Source organism: Alternaria conjuncta, assembly GCF_024043145.1.
Source record: "Alternaria conjuncta strain BMP 0040 chromosome Unknown scaffold_6, whole genome shotgun sequence".
Lineage (NCBI taxonomy): Eukaryota > Fungi > Ascomycota > Dothideomycetes > Pleosporales > Pleosporaceae > Alternaria > Alternaria conjuncta.
Window position 1 is genome coordinate 260,123 of NW_026250095.1, and position 27,524 is coordinate 287,646.

Here is a 27,524-nt window from a genome sequence, read left to right on the forward strand (position 1 = left end):
ACTCTGCATACTTGTCTTAAGTGAAGGCTGTGTCCAGCTGTGTAGTGATAGACTGATATGCCGCTAATTTGTATCCTACGAGTTCACGTACTCGGCGATCGGAATGTAGGATGCTTGAATGTATATACTGTTCAGCGCACGGATGAGACAGGCGTACACAAGGATGACTAAGTCTTCTCTTTCGTACTCAAGGCTGAAGTTCCGCTGGCCGAGATAGAGACAGGTGTAGGATGACACCCTCCATTGCTTTCACGCATCCATCTTCTCAGCTGCTTATCTGTCCACATTGAACGTTTGAGAGATGATGTATATCGTACCACTGGACGTATTGCTTCGGTACTGCTGCTTCAAAGATCAATTTTGGCAAGTCAATAGAACAAGATGATATTGACAGCTGGTAACACTGGTATAAGAGCACTTTTGCTCGACATTAACTTACTTCAATGTGCCCAGCAGCTTCACAACGTTGATTTGCCGGCTAATGAACGTCGACTTATGCTCTGCTACCCTGTAAATAGTAAGCCGTCGCTAAGGACGTAATCGGCAATCCCTCCTTGTGTGCCGACAACGACATGTCTTCCACGAACAACGATCTTGTTATCCTGACGCACATCAATGAGCTCGATGGTAAACTTGTGCTGAAATATGACATTCTTCGGGTTCAAAAAAAAACAGCAAAGACATTTCGAAGCGCGAAGAGGACCCCTCCCGGACATGATCCGCAAAATGTCACTGCTCCTGGTGTTTTCACACATACTAGATCTTGAGCTTGACCTGACATGTATGACAAGAGTGAACACTCCGAATTGAAGCGAGACGTGTCTCCTCTCCGTGTTGCTAGTTGAGGTCGTATGCACTGATCTATTGTCCACGCTTAACGCTTATTGAGGTATATTGTTCGCGGCCAATCTACTTCTAAAGAAGTTTCTCTAGCTCCGCAGCGATCGCATCACCGACTTCGGCCGTACTTGACTTTCCGCCGATATCGCGTGTTCGGATGCCGTTGTCGATGGCAATCTTGGTGGCCTCATCGATCTTCAGCGCAAGCTCTGGTTGACATAAAGAGTACTTGAACATCATGCTGAGGGACAGGATCATTGCGATAGGGTTGACGACGCCTTTGCCCGCGATATCGGGTGCGGAACCTATTGATTGTAAGCAAGCGTAGATGCAGCGGCGCGCCAACAAAAAAAAACGTACCGTGGATAGGCTCGTAGATTCCGTTAAGCTTGGTCTTGCCGTCTGGGATGCCACCTAAGCTGGCACTTGGAAGCAGACCAAGACTTCCAGGGATGACACTGGCTTCGTCGCTGATGATGTCGCCGAACAAGTTGCTCGTTACCACGACACCATTCAGTGCCCTTGGGCTCTTGATCATAAGCATAGCCGCCGAGTCGATGAGGTGGGTGCCGGACTCGAGTTGTGGGTACTCTTCCTTCATGATGCGCTCAAAGGTTTTCCGCCATAATCTCGATGTCGCCAGAACGTTTGCCTTGTCCAGACTCCATACCGGGACAGGCGGGTCCTCGACAGACGCGAGACTACCCGCTAACCGTACGACGCGCTCAATCTCCTCGACGCTATAAGGCTCTGTGTCCATGGCCTTGCCATCACCCTCATCTTCTTTTCGCTCGCCAAAGTATATACCGCCAGTCAACTCGCGGATGATGTTGAACTTTACGCCACGAACGTTGTCGGCTTTTAGGGGTGAGCCGTCGATGAGCGAGTCGGAGGCGAAGAAACACGGCCGCAGGTTTCCGAAGGTACCGAGTTCTTTGCGTAGTTTCAAGATTCCCTGCTCAGGGCGCACCTTGCCGGTTCCCCATTTCTATACAAGCTGTCAGATGGCGTCGGGTGAGTGTGGAGTTGTAGAGTCGTACCGGCCCGCCGACAGCACCGAGGATGATGGCGTCGGCCGACTTTGCGGCTTCGAGGGCTTCATCCGTGAGAGGATTGTTGTGTGCATCTATCGAACACTAGAACTAGTAAGACAAGTCCCCTACGTCATAGCTTGAAACTTACTCCTCCAAACAGGTGCTCTTTGAAGTTGAAGGTGTTGTCGGTATGTTTCTGGATGACTTTGAGGATCTTCATCGCCTCGGCGACGACCTGGATGTGTGCGTCAGTAGGCGCATTGGGAAAGTGCGAAGGCTGCTGCTACCTCTGGGCCGACACCGTCACCTGTATGGAATTAGCGCACAGCTGTACGGACTTGGAAACATGGCTTACCGGCAAGGACAACAATATTGTGGGCAGTCATGATGAGTTGAGTATGCTTGGAATCCAACAAAGGGGGTTGCGCGCTCTCGAGGATTTGCCAAAGATTCGTGAAGCTACCCCACGAAGTAGTATTCCCTGCCCCGCTATCGCAACCCCTCCGACGTCGGCCGCCTTGTGCCGAGCATCGCTCTACGACTGCCTATTATTTACAACGCCCTGACGATTCAGCAACATGGACAGTGAATGCTCTTTTCAGCCCGTTTGCGAGGGCTCCGATGTCGCAAGCGGTTTCGGTGATTGAGAAGTCACTCTGTAGTCGTGACTTTCCATGTGTAATACGAACAGCGCATGTACAGGACAACAAGGTAGAAGAGGGGAAGGGCATAGTCTCGATGCTTGCAACGTTTCCAGCGAGTGTGTGTATAACGACTATCGCGTCTTAGTTCATTAAAAGTGCCAAGAGCCATTGATATGCAGTGCGCTTGCCCCTATGGTTCTCCAGGTACAACAGTGCAAGGAAGTGTATGATAGGGGTCAACACTTGCCGTCACATCACTCCTTGTCACCACGAAGCACCAGCGCCAACCTTTGGAAGCCGCGTGTGACAGCCAGAAGCCGATCACGACGTGCCATGCAATCTTGGGAGAGGTTACTTTTGGACGCTGCAGGACGGGGAGATTAGAAGCTGATTGTTTGGGTAAGCGACACGTTGAATTGGGACAGTAAGGTTTAAACCATCATCCCATACCAGTTAGAACCAATGACTCCGTGGGGTAAAGGGTGATGGAAGAGGCCGCAGGCCGAACTGATGCATCGTGGAGGCTCTGTGATGAACGCGGGATGGCGCTCCGTTCTAACCTTTCGTGCGCCAGCCTCCGCAGATCTCTCTCCCACACGCAAGCTCCAAGCCCCGATCTGGCTCCACGTTACACGCATCCTCACATGTAGATCACAGCCAAGAGTCTTGGATATGAAGATCCTCTCTTGCGCCTCACATCCAGTGCGCGGTCCTCTATATAAGTCGTCGTAGCCCGCCGCTTTTTTGCGACAAGCCTCCGCGTTTCTGGGCGCCGCGCAACGACGTTGCGTAGCGGGACGCGCCAAGATAAGCGCACTATTGTGATGCAATCTCTGGCCGCTGGTTGTGCAATCTGTACTCGATCGGCAGCTTCGTGGTTGGGTTAGGTCAGAGTGTTGGAGATGCGTTTTGGACTGGCCGCGCTGGGCATGCGGCTTGGAACATCTCACTGCCCGCCTATCGCGGTTGGCGCAACTAACCTGGGAACCCCGTGGGTGTCCCATGATGCCCCCAGGCTTACCTGTTTCCGTTCCACTGCTGGCCGACTCACATATAATCCCCACGAATCCCTTGCGCATGTGTTGGCTGCATCGTGTGGTCCACGGTCCTCACAAAGCCGGTACCGCTTACCGATTTGCGCGATTAAAATCACCGCTTTTTTTCAACAAACGTAGCGAACTACGGTTCGCGCTGCAAACACTGTGCAGCACAATCTCACCCGCATAAAACTACTCACCCGTCCCTCCTTCATGCCTTTGCAACTTCACACTCCTGTATACCTCAACTACAACCACGACTTCGAGCTCGTCCGGTAACGTACACCCAAGCCGTCCGCGGCGAGCGTTCCAGCCACCACTTCGAGACCCACTTCAAAGCCACTACACACTTCACCATGTTGTCCGTCCGCTCCAGTGTCGACAGCATCTACAGCCGGCTCAGCGGCGAGAAGCCCCTTCCCAAGCCAGCCTACCACTGCAACATGAACCCGGAAGAGCAGTCCCTCTGGGCCCTTATCGTAAGTGCCCCTCTAATCTTTGTCTTGATACAACGTCATACTAACGACTGTACAGGGAGAAGAAAAGTACGAATACACACGCGACAAGAAGGGCAGGGTACACAGGCGTCGTCTTACCTACGTCCAACGCGCACAGAAGCAACGTCTGTTCTTTGAGTCGCGCGTGGGTCATGCCATTGTCGGCGATGAGTGGATGAGGATGAAGCTTCCTTCCCGAAAGTGCTAGACAAGCACAAGTGGCTGGCTGCTGCCAACACACGAAGGTCTACCACGTCGCGGAGGCAGTTGGGCCATGATTTCGGTTACTGGGTCTCAGTGTGGCTGGGGTGCATTCCTCATGCTACTATCTCTTTTGTAATGGGTTTGGGGGCGTCAGATCAGTGGCCATTTCGCATAGGATACCCGGCATATGCATTCAGCGTGGAGTTGTTACGTTGCTCAAATCAACACTTCTTTTGACTACACGTTTGCCTTGATGATGATTGATAGTGTGATGATATCTTACCTCATGGGATGTAGGTCACGTGCTCCAAAGCTTTGGCGCCACAACGAGAGAATAGCCTGCTTAGGGACTCTAGCTAAGCAGCGGCAGTGCAAATGGCGATGGATGGTGATGGTCTGCTTGCGGTGTGAAGTGGTGTAGGGGCCGCCTAGCTGTCGGCCCAACGCCACTGGGCGTAGCTGGCAAGTCTCCGCTCATTGGCTGGTTTCGCAGCGGCCGCCGCTCAGCCTTCAGCTGCGGGCGGGCTGTGACCTCACTCTCTCCCAATTTCTTCCTCATCCAACACACGGAAAGCGAATTGCCATCCCATCGAGCCATAATGTTCTGGCCCTACCCATGAGGAAATCCGCCTTGAGAACTCACAGCACCAATCCCAAACCATGTCGGACGACGAGGATGCGTTAGTCATCGCGGCGGATGGCGACCTCATCCTCGATGTCGCCCAGGAAGAGGGCGGACAGCGCTTCTCGTATCGCGTAGACTCCAAGACCCTGCAGCAGAACTCGCGGTACTTTGAGAATCTGCTGAGTGACCGCTTCAACGAAGGGCAGCGGCTGACGGCCGCTTTGGAAGCACTTGCCTTGAGTAGCTATAGCAAGATTGCAGATGCGCCTGCCCACGTGCTTCCTCACATAGCCATCGTCAACGTCGGTCGTGTAGCCGTTGCCAAAGCCTCTTCGATCCGCAACCTGGTTGCAGACTTCCTCCGCGCCATCCATGGCCTCGATCTTGCCGTCACGAACCCGCCCATAGCCAACCTCGCCAATCTCGCCGTCGTAGCCGACCGATTCGATGCTGTTGCGGGCTTGTCGAAGCACATACAAAGGAAAAAATACCTGCAGCTCATCGATGCCAAGTCGAGAGGCAAGCCAGCCCCAGCGCAAACGGAAGAAAGGATACGGCAGAAGCTCTTCGTCGGTCTCCTCTTCGATCATCCATCGTGGGTAACGCGGTACTCGAAGCATCTGATCATACGCGACTCGGTCCAGTGGCGACCGGGGACAGAGGAGGATCACACAAAAGCCTTGTGGTGGGACATACCAAACGGTGTCGAAGACGAGCTGATACAGAGACGAGAGTACATACTGGAGACCATCAACTCTGTACAGGCTCACTTCCTCAAGCTGTACACTTCTGGCGAACGCCAATGCAAGCTCTGGTACGATACATCGCTACAATGCGACTCGTTTCAGCTAGGAGAGATGGTTCGCTTCTTCTCCAAGATCGATACTGTACGGTTGCAAGGCAAAATCTACGATAATACAGAGCCGACGTACTACCTTGGAGACATCGATCGACTTCTGTCATCACTTCGCCAGTGTTCCAATTACCAGGTCGATAGCAATCACGGACATTGCGGACTGCGCGGACGCATACTCCCACTTCTTGACCTTATACAAAATCAGCTCAGTCTCGATACAGGTAGTCTCGACATTGGAATCTGCGCGGAATGTTGGAACAACCACCGCAGTGAGTATGCCTGGCAGCTAGCCAAGCGACCGGTCATGTGGGCTCACCCAAAGTCTTTAACGGGTAATCGGGCGCTTACTACTGCCGTCGCGCGTAAGAGTCATCAGAGGACACCAAGTAGCTGTCTCAGCAGGCATGTGGCGGTCAGAGATCTTTTCATGGCTGTGGAGCGTGACTGGACAGCGAGGGACGTGTATTAAGAAGACAGTACACCATCAAGGCAGCTTTTGAGGCCTTTGAGCCTCATACAGCTATGGTCTCAAAACGCCTCGATCATGTGTTCGACGCTAGGACAGAATCTTTGCTAGGAATCCTGTGCCGTAGCCACGCGATATTGTAGGCGCCGCATAGAATCTAGGGATCGCAAAGCTAGAGGAACATGAGGTTTTGTGTCTGCCTTGAGACCTCAATAACACGCGAGATCCTGGAAGGAAGGAAGGATACTCCCGTTTGAGGCGCTGGATAGGGAAAGTCTAACCCGCTTTGTTAACCCAGTCAGTGCCTGCACCCTTGTGACGCATGTTCTTTGGACTAAGTGCAATGGTTCATTGCACCCTTAAATTCTCAAGTCTTTTACTCGTGGTTCGTTCTTTGAACGGTAAATGCTTGTGAGCCGACTCGTGAAAGGCTGGCTCGGCTATGCAAGAGGCGTGATTGGGCCTACCCTCGGACCCGTGGTGGCTGAGCAATCAGCCTGAGTTTCTTTCTGCACAGCACAGCTTCTGGTCGCGACTACCCGATATTTCTTCCATTCCTAATCCATCGATGGCCAAGGCCGATCGTAAGGCACACACAAGGCGCATATACACTTTTCGCATTGTGGGTTGTGAATAGTATATAGATTCACCTGAACCATGGAACAACACGTCCCTTCCATCAGGACACTGGTAACCTGCGCAAACCAGCTTTCACCTGTCCTTACCGTTTGCTCTGACTCACTTTAACGTTGGCCACTGCTCCAATGTCTGTCTCACTTGCCACCGTTCAGTATTTCGACAACGCCAACTCTCTATCCTACGCTGTCACTCCCTGCATTCAACACTACCCATTATCACCAAAGTCTGGAAGTATGTTTGGCAAATTGAAGAAGACCTTTTCGACACGCAAGACGTCCAAGTCGACCAATAGCTATAGCCCACGGGACACAGAAGGCGCTGGACAGATGCTTGGTAATGCGCCTACAGGTGCACCGGTGAACAAGAGAAACTCTGCATCCCGCGACAGTGGCCTTGCACCGTTCTCATACCCTGGCCCGTTTGACTCGGCGTCACCTGCTACACGAAGGCCCAGTAAGCACTACCCCACATAATACATACACTTTACGATTGCTCTTCCTGAAGCTGACGTTTTGCCAGATAGCTCAAGCATGAATCCCTTTAGTTCTAACCGCGATGCCCCGCCGGCGTATACACCAGGCCCAGCTCAGAATGCCCCTGCAGTACATCCAACCCCGACTACCGATATCGAAGAAGACGATCCCTATGACTTCCTTCGAACCTTCGATACAGTCTTTCTAATCGATGATTCCGGATCCATGGCCGGCCGCTCTTGGAAGGAGACTGGCAAGGCTCTAGAAGTGATCGCACCGATTTGCACTAAGCGTGATGCGGACGGAATCGACATCTACTTCCTCAACCACCCCGATTCTAGCATTTACAAAAACGTCACATCGGCGAGTACCGTCATCGAGATCTTTCAGACAGTGCGTCCCAGGGGCGCAACACCGACTGGTCAGCGCCTGAACAAGATTCTCAAGTCCTATCTCGAGCGATTCATGCTTGACAAAAGTATCAAGCCCTTGAATATCATCGTCATCACCGATGGTGTGCCATCCGACGATCTTGAAACTCCCATCATCAACGCCGCCAGGAAGCTCGACTACGAAGACGCAATACCACACCAACTTGGCATCCAATTTTTCCAGGTTGGCAAGGAACCTGGTGCGAGGGAACATCTCATGCAACTTGATGATGGCCTTATCGGGATGGCGCAGAGCCAGGGCTTGGGAGTTCCTCGGGACATCGTCGACACGGTGCCTTTCACTGGTGACGGGAACGCTGAGCTCACCGGCACAGGAATACTCAAGGCCACTATGGGAGCTATCAATCGCCGATGGGACTTTACTTCTAAGGGGATACATCAAAAATAGCTGGGCGCGGCTAGCTTCTACAAAGGCGCAGTGTGCTTCACGGGTGGACCAGCCGATGGGGTCGTCGTAATCCATCAATTCGATACGTTTAACGATATGATTTCAGGCGTTGATTGGGTGGTGCTATCTGTATGCTTTGGGAGGTGGTGTCATCATAGGCGTTGGTGGTTCGATATCCTTATTTTACGGGTCACTTCTGCATACGCACGACGATACCCCCTGTTCTGCATGGCTCTATATTGGATAAAGCGGTTGGGTGGGTATTTGCATGCAGTTCTCCAAGTTCAGCTAGAGACTTCTTGGGTCGATGATAGCTGGTCATTTCTTGTCCCTTTTTCACTCTTCTCCATACGTTTACGACTGGCAAAGACAGTAAGTTTCACTTACTAGTTTCAGAGCAATCAAACACCTAGTAATTATACATCAGAGCAAACTTCCTGAATACCCCTCTTTGTGAACGTCGTCCCACGAAGGAGGGGTAAATTCCGTGCATGAGTGCCTGAAGTTTGCCTAAGGCTGCCTCACAAGGCAGACTCGCCTATATCTGCCCGTTACAGCGGGAACCTCCCACAAGCAAACACGAACACCGGCCTTGCATATCAACGTGGGCGGATGCGGCTGGTGGTCGGAAGTAGTGCATGCAGTGTTATGCAACAAGCTCCAAACACCATGGAATACGCCCCCCCCGGTCAAGTGGTTGTCTGTCTCATTCGTCCAAGAATCGCCTCTTTTTTTTTTTGGATAGGGGTACTGGTATGCGTTTTACTGTCGCTGTTCATGCAAGGGATCACCGGGTAGCCCAAAGGGCGTCAATCCGACAGATCGTTTAGTTGAGGACAATTTGACTATCAGACGCCGTCCTCAGTGCCATTGCTGCGGGTATACAATACAACGACCGAGTACACTCCAATCATATCCCCGAATAGCGGCTTAGAGTCAAGCGAGGCATCGAGAGGTGTTGTTCTCATACAAACACCCAAGGCAGCAAACATGGCCTCGCGGAAAGGGACAGCAGCCAGTTCATCATATCTTCACAATAAATACGGTATCACAAAATTCACCGAAAAATACTTGGCGACATCTGGAAGTCAGAGAATCAGGGGTACCATGTGCTAACTTCAATACGATGCATGTATTGATCGACTGATCGATATTCTGTGCGGACTGCACGAGAAGATCTCGAAACTCCTGCTTCGTGAGCATGAGCATCGACGGAACATAATTATAGTCTAGACACAGGTAGGCATTCGACTGCAATCCCAAAGGTCTGCACGATTCCTATAAGACCACTCAGTAGAACAGCCATCTTGCTACCCGTGTTGCAGTTAAAGATGACCTCTTGCGGCGAGAAGCCATGTGAGTCGATCATTGATCTTGGAGCACGCCGTTCATTCATACCAGTGAAGAGGCTATACATTCATACGCACAAAGACTGGTATACTTGGTTCGACGGTAGAGGTAGGCGTTCGCCAGGCTGTACTGGCAAAGGCTACCGTACACTTCTCCCGGTCTAGCGTGCGTGCTCGCTAACACACCAATAGATCTATTGTTCTTTCAGGTTCTGGTGCAGTAATCGTCTATACAATTTTTCCAGTTCATGGAATGCGGAGCTGCAGCATGACATACGTCGTCGAATGGGCAGAGATCTTGTTTGGTTATGTCTGGTGCAAGATTCAGTGATGTGGTGCAGGGATGGCGTAGGCGGGGATGCAGGCGACGATGACGTTTTGGCTTCCGGTAGCTTGGCCAACCCCCATTTACAACTTTCCTGGGCATGTCGAGCCCGAAAGAGGGGACGAGCACCAACGCTGCCATCCCTTACTTCACCAACCTCTCCTGGTCCATCTACCGCATCAAAATTGCCCTGTTGACCTCGGGCACGTCGTCAGACATGGCTAAATCACAGGCGCTGCAGAGCAACCTGGACGTCGACTACGTGATCAGCTACCGCTTTGCAAAGACGGACAAGACAAAGGCCATTGCGCAGTTCGAGAAGCTTTGTGAGGCGCTCGCAAACGTCGGGCTGCAGACGGAGGTGCGCAATGGCGAGTCGCACTCAATCCTGCTCTTCGTTAGAGTCGCTTCCGACGAGCACCTGTTTGGCGAGGTGTACAGGTCCAGGTATGCAAGCATCTACTGCGTTTGGGAAGGACCGTGGCTAAACCGCAAACAGAGTCCGCGACTGGATCCACGGTGTCCGAACCGCTGCCCCCGAAAAGGTTACGCGCGAATCGCTCGAAGCAGAGCCTCTCTACGAGGCCGAGAGACTGCGTATAATATACCAGCTCATTACCAACCCTCCGTCCGAAGGCGGCGCTGGCATCACACCCAAGGAGGGAGAGTGGGAGAATGTCGAATCCGTCTTTGCGCTGCACGACCACGCCTACAACAAGGACTGGATCAAGAAGTGGACCTCGCAGTACTTCCTGACTACCGAGGACTTGGATGATATCAGGAACCGTCTGGGGGAGAAGGTAAGTCTCCACAACATCGCCCCTGAGGCTATAAGCTAACCTGCCCAGATTGCCTTCTACTTCGCCTTCACACAGTCCTACTTTACCTTCCTCATCCCCGCTGCCGGCTTCGGCTTCTTCTCCTGGCTCTTCTTCGGCTCCTTTTCGCCCATCTACGGCCTCGCGAGCGCCCTGTGGTGCACCGTCTTCACCGAATACTGGAAACAACAGGAGGTGGACCTGAGCGTTCGCTGGGGCGTCAAGGGCGTCTCCAAGATCGATGTCAGGAAGAAGGACTTTGCACCTGAAAAGACCATCACCGACCCGGTCACTGGCGAGCAGGTTGGCTTCTTCCCGGCATCCAAGCGCTTCCAGAGGCAGTTGCTGCAGATCCCGTTCGCTATCATCGCGGCTTGTTCCCTCGGAGCTGTCATTGCGACCTGCTTTGGCATTGAGGTCTTCATCTCTGAGGTCTACAATGGGCCGCTCAAGAGCGTTCTCGTAAGTATCACTCCAGACCTACATATCCGAATGCAACTAATTTCCGCCAGGTATTCATTCCCACTGGCATTCTCACAACCGTCAACCCTATTCTGAACACCCTCCTAACGCAAGCCGCTACACGCCTCACCCAGTTCGAGAATTACGAGACCGCGGGTGCGTACGAGAAAGCATTGACTCAGAAGATCTTTGTCATGAACTTCATCATGTCGTACTTGGGAATCTTCCTGACTGCCTTCGTCTACGTACCCTTTGGCAAGGTCATCGTACCCTACCTTGACATTTTCAATGTTGCTGTGCGACCCTTCGCCGAAGACGAGAAGCAGCTACACCTCAACTCGACAAGCTCTAGCTGGAGCATCAACCCTGACCGTCTTCGCAAGCAAGTCATATACTTTACAGTCACCGCCCAGGTCGTGAACCTTGGCATGGAGCTTATCGTTCCTTACCTCAAGCGTCGTGGTCTTGCTAAGTACAAGGAAATGCAATCCGACAGGGCTGCAAAGAACGGTGGTTCCACTCCAGCTGCTACCGAAAATGACCCAGCTGAGGACGCTGCCTTCCTTGACCGTGTCCGTAAGGAGGCTGAACTCGACGTCTACGATGTTACTGCCGACCTTCGTGAGATGGTTGTGCAATTTGGTTACCTTTCTCTCTTCTCCGTGGTTTGGCCACTTACCGCTGTCTCCTTCCTCATCAACGACTGGATCGAGCTTCGTGCCGATGCTATGAAGATCTGTGTTGAGATGAGACGTCCGACCCCATGGCGCGCTGATACCATTGGCCCCTGGCTGGACTCTCTCTCCTTCCTCACTTGGATGGGCAGCCTCACTACATCCGCTCTCGTCTACATGTTCTGGAACGACCGCACTGGACCCAGCGGCAGTCCTTCCAACATTCAGCTATGGGCCCTCCTCCTAACTGTCTTCTTCTCCGAGCACCTCTTCATCTTCTTCCGCTGGGGCGTTCGCGAGGTATTGTCCAGACTCGATTCTCCTGGCCTACAGAAGGAACGTCGTGAACGCTTCCTGGTACGCAAGCAATACTTTGAGGAGAACCTCAGCCAGCTGCAGAACATGCCCAGGTTGAGTGAGAAGGGTGGCGAGATTACTAGGAAAAGTCTCGAAGAAGAAGCTAGACAGGGCAGTCTTAGGGATAGTACTGCCGAGATCAGATTCTGGCAGCGCCAGAGGAGCTGGAGGGAGAGCGCTGCGGTTGCGAAGGACCTCATCAGCAGGGCGCAGAACGAGACCATCATGGAGACGAAGAAGGAGTTGTAGAGCATGGTAGCAGATGCAGTCATGTCGTAGGCCGTGATGAGCGTCTGATGGGGTCGGAGACGGTGGGTTTCCTATGTAATAACTCGAGCATTATTAGCCTGGCGCTATTTGGAGTACTTCTGCCTTTGAAAGCGTCTGCTTTGATAGCCTATCAATATTGCTGGCAACAATCTTGATCTTGTTGTAATCCGCTATCCAGTTCTTCTAACCCTGCTCATATTCAAGCAGACCAGCTCTGATCGGTGAAACGCCCACTGAGGCCTGTTGAAGCTTATACGTGATTTTGCTTCTGCTCAAATAGGCCAGTCTTTCTTCCTCGAGCGCATGCATAAAGCCTGCTACTCAATGAGAAAAGACGTCCCGTTGCTGGCGACATTTCTGAAGAGAGGACTGACGTAGAAAGCCGCAATGCGACGTCCTTGCATCAGACCAGGCTTCGGACTCGCCTCGCAGTAGCAGGGCTGGGTATGACTGCACGCATAAAGCGTATCGTTAGTATCATCTAGGTGCTCCTAAGAGCGAGCAGAAGAACAGCGAAAAAAAAAACGGTTTTTATCATGGGACAGCTACAATACTAAGAAACAGAGATTTGGAAAACGTATAGAGATTAGACATCTCGTGTCACTCCCGATCAATTAAAACCGGACAGAAGACAACATCGGTGGCGGGGAGGGCTCGTGTCGCCGCGTCGAGGTCTGGTGGGATCAACATGGTAGTGCGAGGCCTGTTCCGGTCGATGAGGCATCCGTCCGGGTGTTGTACGTCTATAGCTGTCAAACGCCTATAGCGCCGTGGATTGCTCTGGGTATCGCGCAATGGTGGAAACAATCATGCCGCCCTAATCTGTCCGCATGGTGAGTGGACCTGCCGGAGCGTTCGTACTCGCCTAGCCACAATACCGCCTCATACCGCACCTGTCTGGCATCTGAAACTGTTGTGGGCGCGTCAGACCACAATCGTCGTTCCATTCCGTTGCGCCTGAATCATTTTCTTCGTGACTTTTGCCCAGTCGTCAATCCATGTTTGGGCCTCACGATCTTCTTATCAATGACTGTCCTGATCCGATTCTGGCTGCAGAGGAGGTAAGTTCAGAGCAAAAGGAATGATGAAATCCCAGAGAAGCTAGTGGATAGGACAAAACCTTCGTCCAAGCTTCGCACAGAACGGTCTCCGGTACCCGAATGAATCCAGCGTAACGTCACTCACTTGAGGCTTCTCATGTGGGCTCGCTGCTTGGTGTATGTCTCGTAGTTGCCACCGAAAACGCATTCGAGAATGCTGGGTCCGATATTCTGTCCCGAGCGAGCGGCCTGCATACGATCGCTGAGGGTAAAGTACGCTTCTTTGAAGGCATCAAAGGCAACCTGAACCTTGTGGGATCCACCGGAAATGTTATTCTCTGGGCGATTAGGATCCTGGATGGACAGGCCGTCATATTTTTCTGGGCGGCCATCGATACCATAGTTCGTCTGCGTTTGTTAGCTATGCATACGAAAGCGGGAAAAGCAGCCGGAGGCCACTGCTCATCCCACAGCGACATGGGAAGACTTACCTTTTCAATGATAGCAGGAGGATGCATCTGAATGCGTTTGCGGGATAGATCAAAGTCACCGTAGTACTTGAGGAATCCTAGGAAACATTCTCCGAGGTTGTCCGGTTTAGGGGAATGCTGAATGTAGCTGACGATCAAGCAAATGATACTGTACCCTCCAATCCCGCCAGTATGGACTTCATTCAAGCCATGCATGGCGAGAAACTGCTTCATGAGTGCCACCATGTATATCATGTCGGGGTACTGCTGCTTCCACTGTGCAAATGTCGCTTGTGCCTGCACTCCGCTCAAATTCTCGAACGAGATGTCAACTTGAAGCCTGGTGAGCTCGTCTTCGAACTTGATGATGGGAACGCGCGCAGGGATGACCAGTGCGTTGTTGTTGGCCGCCAACCTTGTGTCTTTGAGCCGTCTGGCTGCCTTGTAAAGCAGACTCTTGTTGGCCCCTCTCGCAGACATGTCGACAACAGGTTCTCCACCATTGTAATGCCTATCCGAGACATATACCAGATCCATGTCGGCCGTAGGCAAGTAAAGACCCGCAGGGAAGGAGCCGAAACACAAGATGCGTCCGTTTTCTTGAGGGAACCTGCGTTGTCCCATAGCGCTGTTAACGCGGTTGACTAGCCGGTTACGTTGTTCGTGTTCGAAGGGCTTTGGTGCGACGAAGTCATAGAAGTCGAGTATCTCGTTATGGAGCCTGTCACAGTGTTAGTCCAATAATCGCGTTGCAAGGTAGACTGCGTATTGCATAACTGCCACAGATGCAGTCGTGGAAATAAAGAGAACTTACCATTTCTCAGGTTCGCTAGCGAGATGCGCATACGGGTCGCGTGAGGGAAGCCACGGTGTTGGATTGACGTTAGGAACGGGTAGCCACTCGTCCACGACACCACTCAAATTGGCTTTGCGTTTGTTGTTGTTTCTAGCAGGACGTGGTGCCCGATGTTCAGCTACAGCAGCCTGTTGCCTATCAACAATGCTGTCAATGTGCGCGAACTCGCTCAAGGAGCCTTGAACAGCGTCGCGGCCATCGTCCTCGTCACCAAACGAGATGAAATCGTCGTTGGCAACAACTGAATTGTGTCCAGCGGCCTTCTCGGCTTCCTGATTCTTGGCCTTCCGGATCAGTTTGACAAAGTCGGTTCTCTTTCCCGTAGTCTCATCGGGAGGCGGCAAGGCGGTGTACGGGTCGGGATTGGACCATTTAGGAACAGAATCGCCATCAGCACGTTTGGTTTGCGTTCGGGCTGCCTTGGGCTCGCGAGCGTCGCCGTCGCCATCTTCATCGGCAGAATCCGCGCTCTCTACCTGCATATCTGCCTCTTCGTCGTCAGAAATGTCATCTGGGTTGTGGAACCGGTTGGAGCCGTCGGCAACACCTAGAGCGCGTTCCGGACTACCGCCGTCGCGATGGGTCAGAAGGGCGCGCTCGTGTGGGGCAGCTTTTTTGAAACCACCCCTACGGAATCCGTTTGTGTTGTTCCTGCCGTCCGCGCGAGACGAGCCTCGCGAGGCCCCACCACGACCGCGCCTTCTTGATGATGCAGAACCGGAAGGACCCCGCGGCACATTGGAATCGCTAGCAGGCGGAAAGCGGGGAGCGGGATGACTAGACTCGAAGGTGAACTGGGACTGATTGTCGTTGCGCGCACCGCCTGGTCGGTAGTTGTCGCCATCACCGCCAGTGAACGTCATGCGGTCTACAAGTGGTCGCGGGCGGTCGCGCGCAGGTCGCGACGGACGATATGAGTCTCCCATGGCGTGTCGCGTTTGTAGTGTGAGGAGGGTTTGTCGCGCGCAATTGATGAGTGGTTGTTGTGGGTGGGTGCTGATAGCGGTGGGTTGCGGAGGGATAAAGGTCTTAGGCGCGAAAGATTTGTCCAACGACAATGCGAGTAAGCCAAGACCTTAGCGCGACCCAGTGAATTTGTGGGGTGCCCGCGACCGGGACCCGGTGTTCACTGCAACTTGAATTGGTCAGTGCTTGGAGCCGTAGACAAAGTTAGTTACTGAAGCTAACGCCCTCCGCTTTTGCAATGTTGGATGAGATGTACATCCAGTCATGTCTGACACTTGCTCAAAGCTTGTGAAGCTACACATCAGACGGTATACGTACGATGAAGATATCCCACACCTGGGCACTCAGATAGGTTCTGATCTCTGACAGCTTTCTGCTGTGCCAGCTGCTGCTGCGAGGTGGTGATCGAAATCAACCTTTCCGTGGGGTATTCTTCGATTGATGGATATGGCATCGTTACATGTGATAATACAGTATTGAACACTCGCAAAGAAATGTAAGAAGCAGGAGAGTGGAGAGAGACCGAAGCGTGCTTATGCCCATCCAACCACACTCTCGATGACGAAGCGCCATCGCTTACTGTGCCCATAGAACATAGAAGGCTCAAACGCTATGCCCAACGCCCAAAATGCAACAGATTCTCCCTTCATCACTCCGTGTAGTTCGTCAGGAGCATAGTCCAGTTTGTGTGTCTCGCCCTCGAGGTCGAGTGACCGAGAGGAACCGCGGCCAAGTTAGATTGCTCCATGTAGAGCCACCTCAATCTTCTTTCGTAAACTTAGGCTTGACTAGAAGTAGGTGCACCAGGTCAGTATGTGTCTCACATGCGGTGCGTGCATGGGTACTTACACCCTTCCCTTAATTCCTTTTCGCGCTCCGCCACCCGTTGATGTCCCTGCACCTCTCTCTCTATCCTCTCTCGTGCCCTCAATATTTTGCTTTGCAGATAGAAACTTCCGCCCTTCTTCGGATCGTTTAGATCGAACAGCCTCTTGAATCGCTCCGTGACAGCCTCTATTTCGATGTTTCCCATCTTTCCGGGACCCACGTTCAGGATCTGGCAGGCTTCGTCCATGGTGATGTTCGAAGACGAGAAGGCGCCACCGCTGCCTCCACCACCTTGGCTGGCGGCTGCATATTTCTGCGACGCGGCGGCTTGACGATACGATTCGGAGACGGCGCGACCTATTATTCGAGCACCGGAGAAGACGACTTGTGTTATTATGCGGTGGGCCTGTACGTGTTAGTTGCAGACGGTGTGACAGCGAGTAGGAACATACCATTGTAAGAGATACAGAGGAAAGGAGAGTCTGTGTAATCTGCTATTCCAGTCGAATTCTATGCGAGAGCCACGCCTGTCTGTCTTGGGCGGATGGGTGCTGTTGGCAATGAGGGCATCTCCAAAAATTCTGGGTCGCCTTCCGCGCTCTCGGCATGCCTCCGCACCTGGCACGTGATCTCAGCCAATCACAGCACGATCGCAAACTGCGATCTTCGCAAGTATCCCTGCGCGCCTGACGATGGCTATAGTCGTGCAGTCCGGTCAAACATGGTAATGACGGTGATGCATCCCGTGTGCGCCCTTCGTTCAGAGTGCTTCTGGATATTGGCGCCGGGGGAGGCACCTTGAGGCTTCCGCAAGTCGCCCTCGGACTAAGACATTCACATGCTCAAAGATCCCCGCATCACTCCCGGCGACAACGTCATGTGCGACTTTGCATGACAGTTTCCAACATCTCTCGAGCTTCAGTTGTGCATCGCTGCAGGCTTCCTTCCTGTATAACAATTGAGCGTGGCTTGACAAGAGCGCGGCACTCAGCCTCCACTGCTCAGCCAGGCGATGACGCACAACCCCATGCATGGCAGCACTAGGTTGGTAACTTCCAAACTTGCAACCACACTCAAGTAAAACCGAGTTGCGCAAACAACATGCTCATGCCCACATAGAAACACCCTGGATACAGCACATGTCCACCCCTTCGAGGTCCAGCAACGATGCGTCGTCCCCGCCGCCAACCGGTGATTCGAATTCCAACCCGACGTATGCCAGCTTCTCTCCCGCCAACCTAGCCCAGACGACACCGCAAACAAAACTGCGCTCCGCCATACTCGTGCACCAGAAGTCGCCCCTACTTGCGGCTACACCACCACAGATCACTCGCGTGCTCGCTTATTCGCACCCCTTCATACTACCTCTGAACAAGTTTGCTGGGCTGGTGACATGGACGACCGGAGACCCATGGGAGAGCTTTCTCCTAGTTGCAAGCTTCTGGGCCGTCGTCATGTACGGTGATGCCGTGACAAGATACGCAGGGCCCATTATCGTCGTGTCTGGGCTGATACTGGGCATGTACACGCGAAGGTATTCTCCACTGTCATCGACCGGGTGGACAGGCGAGAAGGGACAGAAGGCGCACAAGCGCGTTGAGTCGGACACCAACATCAAGCATCACAAAAGCCTGGAAGAGATTGTGGACAGTCTGAAGCTCTTCACTTCGCGCTGCAACATCCTACTAGATCCCTTTCTACGCCTCACAGACTTCTTATCCACGCAGAGGACTGCGACGTCGGCTACTACACGTCCGGCGCTCACCGTATTGTTTATCCGAATCCTCTTCGTGTTGCCGCTATGGATAGCACTCACGCTACCGCCCTTTTATATCCTGACTACGAAGCGAGTGGTACTAGCAGTAGGCACAGTGATGCTGAGCTGGCATTCACGGCCAGCCCGCGTAACCCGAACCCTCCTATGGAGATCAAGAACAGTCCGACGTACCTGCGCCTTCATAACCGGACTAGACTTTGGCGAAATCGTGTCAGTAGATAGGAAGGGTGCGCCTCCTCTGCCACCTCGAAAGAAGAGCACGCAGGAGGTTGCAGCTTCATTGGCGGCTAAGCGTCGGCCCGAATCTACAGGCGTACGCTTCACCTTCTCCATCTATGAGAACCAGCGAAGATGGCTAGGTATCGGATGGACATCCTCTATGCTTGCTTACGAGCGAGCATCTTGGACGGATGAGCACCTGAACCCGGTTCCACCTAAAGAACAGTTCGAACTACCTGAAGTTGAAGGAGGTCAGTCGAGATGGCGGTGGGTGCAAGGCAGTGAATGGAAGGTTGAAGGCGCGGAGAAAGACAGCAAGGCTGACAAAGGCGCGTCCAAGGAGGATTCGGCGTGGATATACTACGACAATAAAGTAAGTAGAGTGAATTGGTACAACGTTCTGATTCTAACTTCAACAGTGGAGAGACGGACGAAGAGGCCAAGATGGTTGGGGGCGTTACACCCGCCGTCGAAAATGGTATCGCGACGCCGAGCTCGTCGAATCGACATCATCCACAGATACAACGCCTATGCCCACGCCCAAACCTGGCCCAATTGATACTTCCGGAGACCTTGATCCTAATCAACTTACAAAGCTGTCCTCCAATCTCAGTGTAGCATCCAGTACAGACCCTACTCTAGTCGAGGGTGATGGACGCGAGTATGCCGCATCGATAGCGTCGGATACAGATGCAGCGAGCACAAAGAGTAAACGGAGTTGGTTTAAGAAGAGGCGGAGCAAGAGTACAAGCGGTAGTGTGAGTGGCGTGACAGTCGTCAGCGACACGGGTACAAGTGGTACGCGTAGAAGTGACGAGGACGACATGCAAAGCCCTCTCGATCGTATGGCGAAGGATGAGGAGTGGAGGCTTGGTGATGACATTCGTCAACATCTTGATATCTGAAGTAGTTGGAGCGCTTGATGATTACCTTGACTTGTTGTATGAACATAGTTTTTACATTCCTCCCTGATACGAACCCCATCGATTCCCGTCAAGTGATCTACTATACACCGGTTAAAACGACACATGTGCTGGCCAAGACCATGACCGGGAAAAAGGTAGTCGACAGATTGCTGGAGTCTCCACCTTTTCGCCGCATATCCTGCCTCTCGGTGTGTTGTTGTGGTGCGTCAATATCGATGCTTCATCCGCAGTAGGTAAGTTCAGAAATCAAGCAGATCCATTGACATGTTCACAGCACGTGGGGAGACATGGTTTTCAAGTGAGTGTCCTTATTTCATGATCATATCTCATCTAATATTTCCCAGCAGTCATGGCCCTTGGTATTGGCAGTTCACCCCGATTTCCAACAGTGTTCATTGTTCCATCTCCGAATCGCTCGATGGAAGTGTTGCTGGAAGAGTTCCGAGGCTCAGGGTAGCTTGACGCTTAGTGCTATTCGGATTGTTAGTGCCATTCCAGACCGAAAGGAAGACACCGCGTCGGTATATCTCGAGATGTACTTACGGAGCAGGATCCGCATCCGCAGCTGGAGCAGTCACCAGCGCACTTGCAGGAGGAGCAGTTGCTGTTCGTTTGTTAGCCAGAGCCCCTCCATGTTCCCAGTAGAGTGTCCATCACGGTGCTGGCGCTAGCCCTGAAGCAGCAGCACACCACCGTGTGTCAAACACCAAAGTCGGTCGGAAGACGTACCAGGGGGCCATTTTGATTGGTTGGTTGGGTTGTTGGATTGTTTGGTTGGTTGGATTGTGGAAGTGTTGGAGCGTGATGAGCCATCAAGGTGCTGAGGGCAGACACTTATATAGAGCACCTGGCCACCAGCCCGCGACTTGGTAACGACTCCCTACCCACGCCGCGGTGGAGACCCTGTCACTCGAAATGGTCATGCGCGAGGCGGTGGGGTCCGATGGAGAGTGACATATCGACCTGCTAACCGCCCCATCAGAGCCACCGCCCTTCGAATTCCCGCGGTTAAGCGTACGCCACGCTCGTCTCACACCATACACAACAGACAGCTTGGAGGGGAAGACCATCTGGTTGGTCGAGGAACACCGGTGAATGGCTGGATAGCTCACCCACTGGGTGTGCTACGTGCTGAGACGTACCGCTCTAGGCTGCCTCTCGCATATATGCCGCACTTACCGGTATACTCAACCGGGCCGGTTGCAGAGGAGCCTTCGTCAGCCTTCAAGCTGATACGAGCATCTCTCGACGGTATTGGCTATGGAGTCACTTGCCGCTGCAACCGTATCAGTGCATCGGGCTCCACGGCACCTTCGCTCTGCTCGAAGCTATAGCCTGACCACTGACAAAGAGGACGCCTCGGCCTTGACTTCCTCACCGTATTCTAGCGCTTGAGTTGACGCACTGCACGTGTGAGACATCATGCAGATCGCTTGTACCTAGGTACGACCCGCTGCTCTGGAGCCTTGAGAGCCATGGGACGGCACGGGCACAGCACCACCAACGTGGGATGATGTTGGTGACCCCTAATCCAGTGCTTACGTCTCAAACGTCCACTGGCTGCATCAGATTCGAGTGGTGGCACTGCATGCGCATTCCCCGCTTCTGGGCACTATCTGATTGCGGACTTGGCAGTTCGCGGTATGTTCATGTGAATCATAGTACGGTGCATACAACTCGAATAGCGAGTTCCTAACTGTGTCCTGTTTCAGTGGGATCTTTGCTGTCAATTACATGCATGTGAATATGCCTGGAAGGACGCGCGACCGAAGTCAAGAATCTAGATCTACACCAAGTTCAAGCGCGTGATCTGATGATGCATCGATGGGTAGCGCTCAATGTAGTATGGCCGAGAAGCCAATCGCGACGGTCCGTCAGTGGAGCTATGATGCAGCTAGTGGGCAACACGTGGGGAGAAGCCTCGCATTTCACTTTACCTAGGTACCTAGGCAAACCTTGGGACCCTGGAAAACGACAAGTGACATGGTACATCATAAGATGTATCTTTTGACTACACTCAACAGCATCTAAGCAATTAGCCACTCCCCATATATGACGTAGTTTCCAATTCGTTGGCGTGTGACCTCGGGAGTTGATGGCGGCTGCGGCGGTACATGGTGAGTTGTAGCTGCTAAGTATGTCATCCCCCTAACGCCAGTGGACTCCATGCCAAACACCCACCCGGTCCCAACAACTCTTGGAAAGCAATAACATATCAACATAAGAGCGGCAGCCGCGGTTCGCTCAGACTTTGTTGCACATACCAGGTGACTAGGATCTTCTAGCAAACCTCCACGCAGAGGACGGCTCCACATGTCTTGTCACCAAGCCCATACAATGATATGGTAGTCTTACCAGCGGTACATCGACCGCGCCCCTTGATACGTTCGGACTTGACGTCCTCAAAGGACCGCACAAGGAAGTTGACGCTCATGTTGAGCGCGAGACTTCTGGTATTGACGGCGTAAGTGAGGTGGATCAGGCATGTGTTGTCTTTGGAGTGAGGCGAGAGCGTACGTAATATCGAGCTATAGTTGGGAGTCCCAATAGTGCTTGAGTGAGTGAGTGACACTTTTGAGGATCTCGATGGAAACGATGGTCTCTGTCATTTGACATGACATCTCCAGAGAGAAGAGAGGTCTTACGTATTAGACACACTGGTGGTGACTGGGTGGTGAACGTATCAGAGCAAATGCTTTTACATCTTTGAAACTCACATGCATCTAGGCAACTCATTCACCCTCGTGCGGCTGATAGATCAATTTGCCTTCTATATCCGACCTTCGTCATACACATGACCCCATATTCCCCGAATGTATTGAACCGCCTCAAACTGTTTCCTCTCAGCAGCAAGCGGATTCTTCTTATCAGCGAAAGTGGCCACATACGCTGTTCGGCTCATCTCACACATAGCAGCACCGGCGTCAAGACGTCTGGGCCCTAGCGCTTGAAGGAATTCGTCCACAAGCCATTCAAGACCACCGCCCCATGCGGTTGTTTCCGGTCTGCCATTGGGCTGCGGAGTACTTCTGAAAATCTCCATCTGTTCTGCAGCATACAGAACGAGTTCGTCATCTCCGTATTGACCAATGATCTGCAGTCCTACAGAATTGAAGAATGAATCCGGGACCGTCGAACTCTGGCTCTTTTCCTTGTAAGGAGTAAATGTGGGAAGAGTGATTGCTGGCAGCCCGGCAAGACTAGCTGGTACGGTGAAGACATCGTTCATGTAGGAGTGGACTGGATCCTGATCCTCGACTTCAGCCAAAGACGGTGCCGTTGATGGAGCTGTGGGGCATATGATCACGTCCACTCCTTCTGTTTCTGCCACGGTTTCTTCGGCATCGAGCAACGGGTTTGGACTGGCAAACACCCCGTTGAAATCTTGTTGTACGAGCCTCCGAATCTTTTGTGCTTGTATGAAGTAGTTGTCGATAGCCTGGGCGCTTAGTGAAAAGGCTCCAAGGAGTATACGCCGCTGAACCTCCGGACCGAAACCTTGACCCCGGGTTTTAGCAAAGAGCACACTTTCTGGTGTACCATCGATGCCCTCGGCTCTACTTCCGAAACGCACGCCATCGTACTTTGCGAGGTTGCTCGATGCCTCGGCTGGCGCAAGGACGTAGTAGGCTGATAGTGCTTGTTGTGTTGTGGGTAACCGAATAGGGTGCAAAGTATGACCAGCATTCCACAGATGTCTGAGTTGGTCAATCCATGCCTTTCGGACAGCGGGCTGCAATGTGTCGATGTTGTAATCAAGAGGAATGCCTATCTTCAACGAAGTTGGTCGCTTCCCTGTACGGAATTTTGCTCGGGTTGTGTTGGGAACGGACGTCGGATCCTGCGCATCGTGGATGTTGACCTTGGCTGGACTCAGTCAGAGATGTGGAAATCATGGTCTACATCTCTATAGACTCACAGAAAATGCTCTTCACACTCGCCACGTTCTTGCCAAAGATCCCGACAGTATCCAGAGAGTTCGCATAGGCAATCACGCCCCATCTCGACAGCAGTCCGTAGCTCGGCTTGAACCCAACGACCCCGGTATATGCAGCAGGAAGCCGTACCGACCCCCCAGTATCGGTACCTAACGCGCTGCTCGTCTCAGCACACATACTCCGTCCTCGTCGGCTGTCAAACACTTACGCCCAACATTGCGACGACGCGACAGCAAGCGCGCTTCCACCTGAGCTTCCACCCGCACTTGCATCCTCTCCTTTGTATCTCTGCATCTTCACTGGTCCGAAGTGTGAATGTGTCGAGTGCGATCCCATGCCGAATTCGTCCATGTTCGTCTTGCCTACCACCACGGCACCTTCATCTTGTAGCAGCTTCACCACCGTCGCGTCATATGGGCTGCTAAAGTCTTTGAGTATCCCGGAGGAAGCAGTAGTCTTTAGTTTCTTCGTGCAGATGTTGTCCTTTATTGCGATTGGCTTGTCGGCGACGCTGTCGGGTTGGCGGCGGAGGGTACGGGATTTGGAGGCATCGCTGCTTTGGAGAATGGACGCTTCGACGAGGGAATTGAACGCGTTGAAGTGTCTGTACTTCGACTGGTTCGCCAAGTACGTCTTTGCATGCTTGGAGAGGGACATGGAGGGTGGGGCGCATCGCCGGCGCGTTGTCGCGAGTGGGATGTCGGAACTGCACGAGCGGGACAAAAAGAAGTCGCGACGTCATGTGATCGGCCTGACTGCCCAGGTGCCGCTCTCAGCATTGCCCACGATCACAGACACCAACTGACTGCCAATGTATCCCAGCTCACTCATGAGGTAACCCACAGACCAGAACCTCGGAACACGTCAAGAGGACTGCAAAGACCTCACTTCGAATTCTTAGATACCTAGGTAACTTCGCCATCACCCCAAGTGAGGGTTCGTCATCCACCGCGGCCACTGTCGTAGCGACGATGCGACTGATGCACAGCAATTGTTCACCGCGTGGATGCATTATCAGGAAGCAATAGAAGGACGAAAGACCATCTTGCAGAATGTTGTGGGAGGCTCTCCGAGATATGAATACTGCGAACTCATAGATGCGCGGGCATTTGATGGGTGTCTAGGAGACGAGGGCCTGGCGGGAGAGAAGCAGCTGCAGTATTTCAAGGAAAAAGGCGATCTAGCACTTGGAGAGGCGGCATAGCTTGACCTTGCCGAGAAAGCCTTCCCCCGAATTGGCACGAACGAGGGCAATGAAGGCGGAGGAGAAGAATATGAAGATCAAGAGGAGGAAGAGCCTGCCGAAATCAAGCTGCACATGCACATGGTTTTACTCAGATGCGCACACGCATGTGCTCTTTCCAAACATTGATTCATTCAGCACATGGACCAAAGATGCGAAAAGAGACGGTGTTTGCCGATACTGAAGTAGTGTTGGTCTACAGTCCCTGGAGTTAACTGTGATACCAGACGGCACGGCAGCGAGAAGCAAAGGCCCCGACCGTGTCTGAGTTTGTGATTCTGGCACATCAGACTCTGAAGATCTCTTTGGAAAAGTAGAGTGCGCCTCTGGTCCTGGCTCGGGCTGGTTGTTAAGATCGTACTTTATTGAAGATCTCTTCAAGGTACAGTGGACTCAACTTGGCTGATAGTAGAAATATCTGCAGGCTGAATAAAACTTTCTTGGAGTTTCTTTAGACCGTCGCGCAGAAAACACGGCTAAGACCTGATTAGAATGGACCTGGGTTGCGGTTCGTGAACAGTAGGGAGGCCTGCTAGCGCCGCCAGTGCCAACGCTGCCAAGCCGCTGAACAAGATCTCGACCAGCTGAGGCTTGAATTCTAGGCGAATTACAGTTTGTCTTAGCCGGCGATCCAATCTACGCGCTCATTACCTGGTGAATAACACCGAACTTCAAAGCCAGAAACCACCAGACGACGCATACAAAGCTAGAGGATTGTGACAGCTTTGACGTACAGTAGCCTCGCATTGGACGCGATGTTGGACATATTGTAACTCAGAGTCGCACCATGGGAGAGCAACCTACAGCGACAACCCATCAACGCTTCTCACTCCGTATTACATATTTAGTAAGCCCGCAAAGGGACCCTGCCAAGCTGAGCGGTATGTGAGTCGGAGGCTACGCTCTACCAAGGTACCACTCCCGCCACGGGTATGCATTCGATTGGAGTCGCCTATCGCAGCCTTGCCCTTTACAGCATCGCCATCACTGTTTCATTAGACACGCAGCGCCTTCCGAGGGTTTCTCAAACGCCAGGTCTGGGCTACAGACTTCTATTGGCCGATATGACGCAGAAGAGAGAGTTAAGAATAGGGGCACGCGACACGGTATAAGGTGCTCGCGTGCCTAAAACCTGACACCAAGGAGTGACGAAGCTCAATCTCCAGACCTTTCTTTCTCGCAGTTGACGATACGTTTTGATGGCGGAGAAGATGCAAAGCACGGCAAATGTGTCGAATGACACCAATGGCTCGTCGACACGGCCGCCACTGAAGAAGCAAGAAAGCGATAAAGACTTCGACGACTACTTTGCAAGTCTTTCTCTATAACGACTCGTACAGTCACTAATGCTGACTAGATTGGACCGCGCGATCTTGATCATCACTCCAAGGTAAGTTCTGACTGTGCGAAGGTCATGTGAGACATATACTGACTTCGTACCTCTACCTCTGCAGTGGCCTGTATTTCTCCGCGTTCATGGCAGTGTAACACCTGAAATGGTGCTGCCCTTGCTCTTTGTAGCCGGCTGGTCGAGCATGATAACTTTGATCTCGAAGTTTGTACATGACCGTACGCTAAGCTCTTGTTCTGTTTCCATCCAACGTGTATTGACCACCTCCAGTCAGCGTAAACCAGCTTTTGCTTACTGTACTTGGTTTCGTCGTCGGTCTCGCATTGAGCTTTAGAAGTTCCACCGCCTACGAGCGCTACAACGATGGCCGCAAATACTGGGCACAACTCACTTTCGCGTCCCAAAATCTTGCTCGCCTCATCTGGATACACGTCGATGAACGTCACGAGAAGGACGCCACGCTCGGCAAACAAGACCTACTCGCCAAGATCAACTGCCTCAACTTGATCACTGCGTACGCAGTCGCACTCAAGCACAAGCTCCGATTTGAGCCTCACATGCATTACGACGACTTGAAGCACCTGGTCGGTCACCTAGACACCTTTGCGCGCGACGCCGACCAACCAGACGCGCACAAGAAGCCAAGCATCTTCAAGACAGCAGGACAGTTCCTTGGGCTGCCAATGGCTGAATCGAACCCGCGCAAGCTGCTGAAACGCTCTCGTGCCCCCCTTGGCAACCTTCCGTTGGAGATTCTCAACCATTTGAGCGTCTACATGAAGTCAATCTATGACAACGGAACCTTCAAAGTTTCCATCTACCAGACGCAGTCCCTCAATGCACTCACCACCTTCAACGATGTGCTCGCGGGTACTGAGCGCATTCTGTCGACCCCGCTACCTCTCGCATACAGCATCGCCATTAGTCAAATCACTTGGGTGTATATCCTCCTCCTTCCATTTCAACTATACAAGCTCTTAGGATACATTACAATTCCAGCGAGCGTCTTTGCAGCCTACATCATCCTAGGCATTGCGCTCATCGGCCGCGAAATCGAGAACCCGTTCGGTAATGATGTGAACGACTTGCCCCTGGACGCATTCTGCCTACAAATCAGGAAGGACATCGATATCATCATGAGCAAATCGCCTCCGAGCATTGAGGAAATGGTAATGCACCAGGACAATCAGCTTCTCTATCCCTTGAGTACTCTGGGAAGTGCAGGATGGGCGGCGAAAAGTGTAGACGAGATTAGGGATGCGTTGGCGAGCAAGCCTGGTCTGCACTTCCCTCTGGTTGACCACCACGAACACCCCAAGCCGGGTCACTCAGTCAGTACTGGTGCTCGCCGTCGGACGACGAGTGAGGATCGCGCTGAGATGGGCGAGGCCGGACATGGTAGACATAATAGCAGTGCAGGCGACGGTGGAGAATAATTGCATAATGAGTGTAGGCTACGTCGGGAAGACAACACTACCTAGGTATGCACCTTGAATGAAT

At 52.6% G+C, this 27,524-nt stretch overlaps 10 protein-coding genes across 10 annotated transcripts; 6 read left to right on the plus strand and 4 right to left on the minus strand.

The window, feature by feature from the left end:
- Window positions 1-915: 915 nt before the first annotated feature.
- Window positions 916-2,260, minus strand: J4E85_004464 (uncharacterized protein; the record flags this gene model as incomplete). The annotated part of the gene is made up of 6 exons (XM_051468720.1): window positions 916-1,145; window positions 1,201-1,828; window positions 1,881-1,976; window positions 2,023-2,109; window positions 2,162-2,181; window positions 2,230-2,260. The coding sequence occupies 6 exons, from the start codon at window positions 2,258-2,260 to the stop codon at window positions 916-918; spliced, it is 1,092 nt and encodes a 363-aa protein (XP_051326935.1).
- A 1,651-nt stretch (window positions 2,261-3,911) lies between these two features.
- Window positions 3,912-4,260, plus strand: J4E85_004465 (uncharacterized protein; the record flags this gene model as incomplete). The annotated part of the gene is made up of 2 exons (XM_051468721.1): window positions 3,912-4,034; window positions 4,090-4,260. 2 exons carry the CDS (start codon window positions 3,912-3,914, stop codon window positions 4,258-4,260), a joined length of 294 nt encoding a protein of 97 aa, XP_051326936.1.
- Window positions 4,261-4,916: 656 nt separating this feature from the next.
- On the plus strand, window positions 4,917-6,206 carry J4E85_004466 (uncharacterized protein; the record flags this gene model as incomplete). The annotated part of the gene is made up of 1 exon (XM_051468722.1): window positions 4,917-6,206. The coding sequence occupies one exon, from the start codon at window positions 4,917-4,919 to the stop codon at window positions 6,204-6,206; it is 1,290 nt and encodes a 429-aa protein (XP_051326937.1).
- Window positions 6,207-6,967: 761 nt separating this feature from the next.
- J4E85_004467 (uncharacterized protein) lies at window positions 6,968-8,155 on the plus strand (the record flags this gene model as incomplete). Its single annotated transcript, XM_051468723.1, has 2 exons — window positions 6,968-7,295; window positions 7,428-8,155. The coding sequence occupies 2 exons, from the start codon at window positions 6,968-6,970 to the stop codon at window positions 8,153-8,155; spliced, it is 1,056 nt and encodes a 351-aa protein (XP_051326938.1).
- Window positions 8,156-9,929: 1,774 nt separating this feature from the next.
- Window positions 9,930-12,389, plus strand: J4E85_004468 (uncharacterized protein; the record flags this gene model as incomplete). Its single annotated transcript, XM_051468724.1, has 4 exons — window positions 9,930-10,276; window positions 10,329-10,629; window positions 10,678-11,109; window positions 11,160-12,389. The coding sequence occupies 4 exons, from the start codon at window positions 9,930-9,932 to the stop codon at window positions 12,387-12,389; spliced, it is 2,310 nt and encodes a 769-aa protein (XP_051326939.1).
- A 1,202-nt stretch (window positions 12,390-13,591) lies between these two features.
- On the minus strand, window positions 13,592-15,702 carry J4E85_004469 (uncharacterized protein; the record flags this gene model as incomplete). The annotated part of the gene is made up of 3 exons (XM_051468725.1): window positions 13,592-13,858; window positions 13,942-14,641; window positions 14,735-15,702. 3 exons carry the CDS (start codon window positions 15,700-15,702, stop codon window positions 13,592-13,594), a joined length of 1,935 nt encoding a protein of 644 aa, XP_051326940.1.
- Window positions 15,703-16,501: 799 nt separating this feature from the next.
- Window positions 16,502-17,025, minus strand: J4E85_004470 (uncharacterized protein; the record flags this gene model as incomplete). Its single annotated transcript, XM_051468726.1, has 3 exons — window positions 16,502-16,530; window positions 16,592-16,976; window positions 17,023-17,025. 3 exons carry the CDS (start codon window positions 17,023-17,025, stop codon window positions 16,502-16,504), a joined length of 417 nt encoding a protein of 138 aa, XP_051326941.1.
- Window positions 17,026-17,709: 684 nt separating this feature from the next.
- On the plus strand, window positions 17,710-19,471 carry J4E85_004471 (uncharacterized protein; the record flags this gene model as incomplete). Its single annotated transcript, XM_051468727.1, has 2 exons — window positions 17,710-18,939; window positions 18,986-19,471. 2 exons carry the CDS (start codon window positions 17,710-17,712, stop codon window positions 19,469-19,471), a joined length of 1,716 nt encoding a protein of 571 aa, XP_051326942.1.
- A 2,791-nt stretch (window positions 19,472-22,262) lies between these two features.
- On the minus strand, window positions 22,263-24,087 carry J4E85_004472 (uncharacterized protein; the record flags this gene model as incomplete). The annotated part of the gene is made up of 3 exons (XM_051468728.1): window positions 22,263-23,359; window positions 23,412-23,587; window positions 23,639-24,087. 3 exons carry the CDS (start codon window positions 24,085-24,087, stop codon window positions 22,263-22,265), a joined length of 1,722 nt encoding a protein of 573 aa, XP_051326943.1.
- Window positions 24,088-25,872: 1,785 nt separating this feature from the next.
- J4E85_004473 (uncharacterized protein) lies at window positions 25,873-27,460 on the plus strand (the record flags this gene model as incomplete). Its single annotated transcript, XM_051468729.1, has 2 exons — window positions 25,873-25,987; window positions 26,295-27,460. The coding sequence occupies 2 exons, from the start codon at window positions 25,873-25,875 to the stop codon at window positions 27,458-27,460; spliced, it is 1,281 nt and encodes a 426-aa protein (XP_051326944.1).
- Window positions 27,461-27,524: the final 64 nt, after the last annotated feature.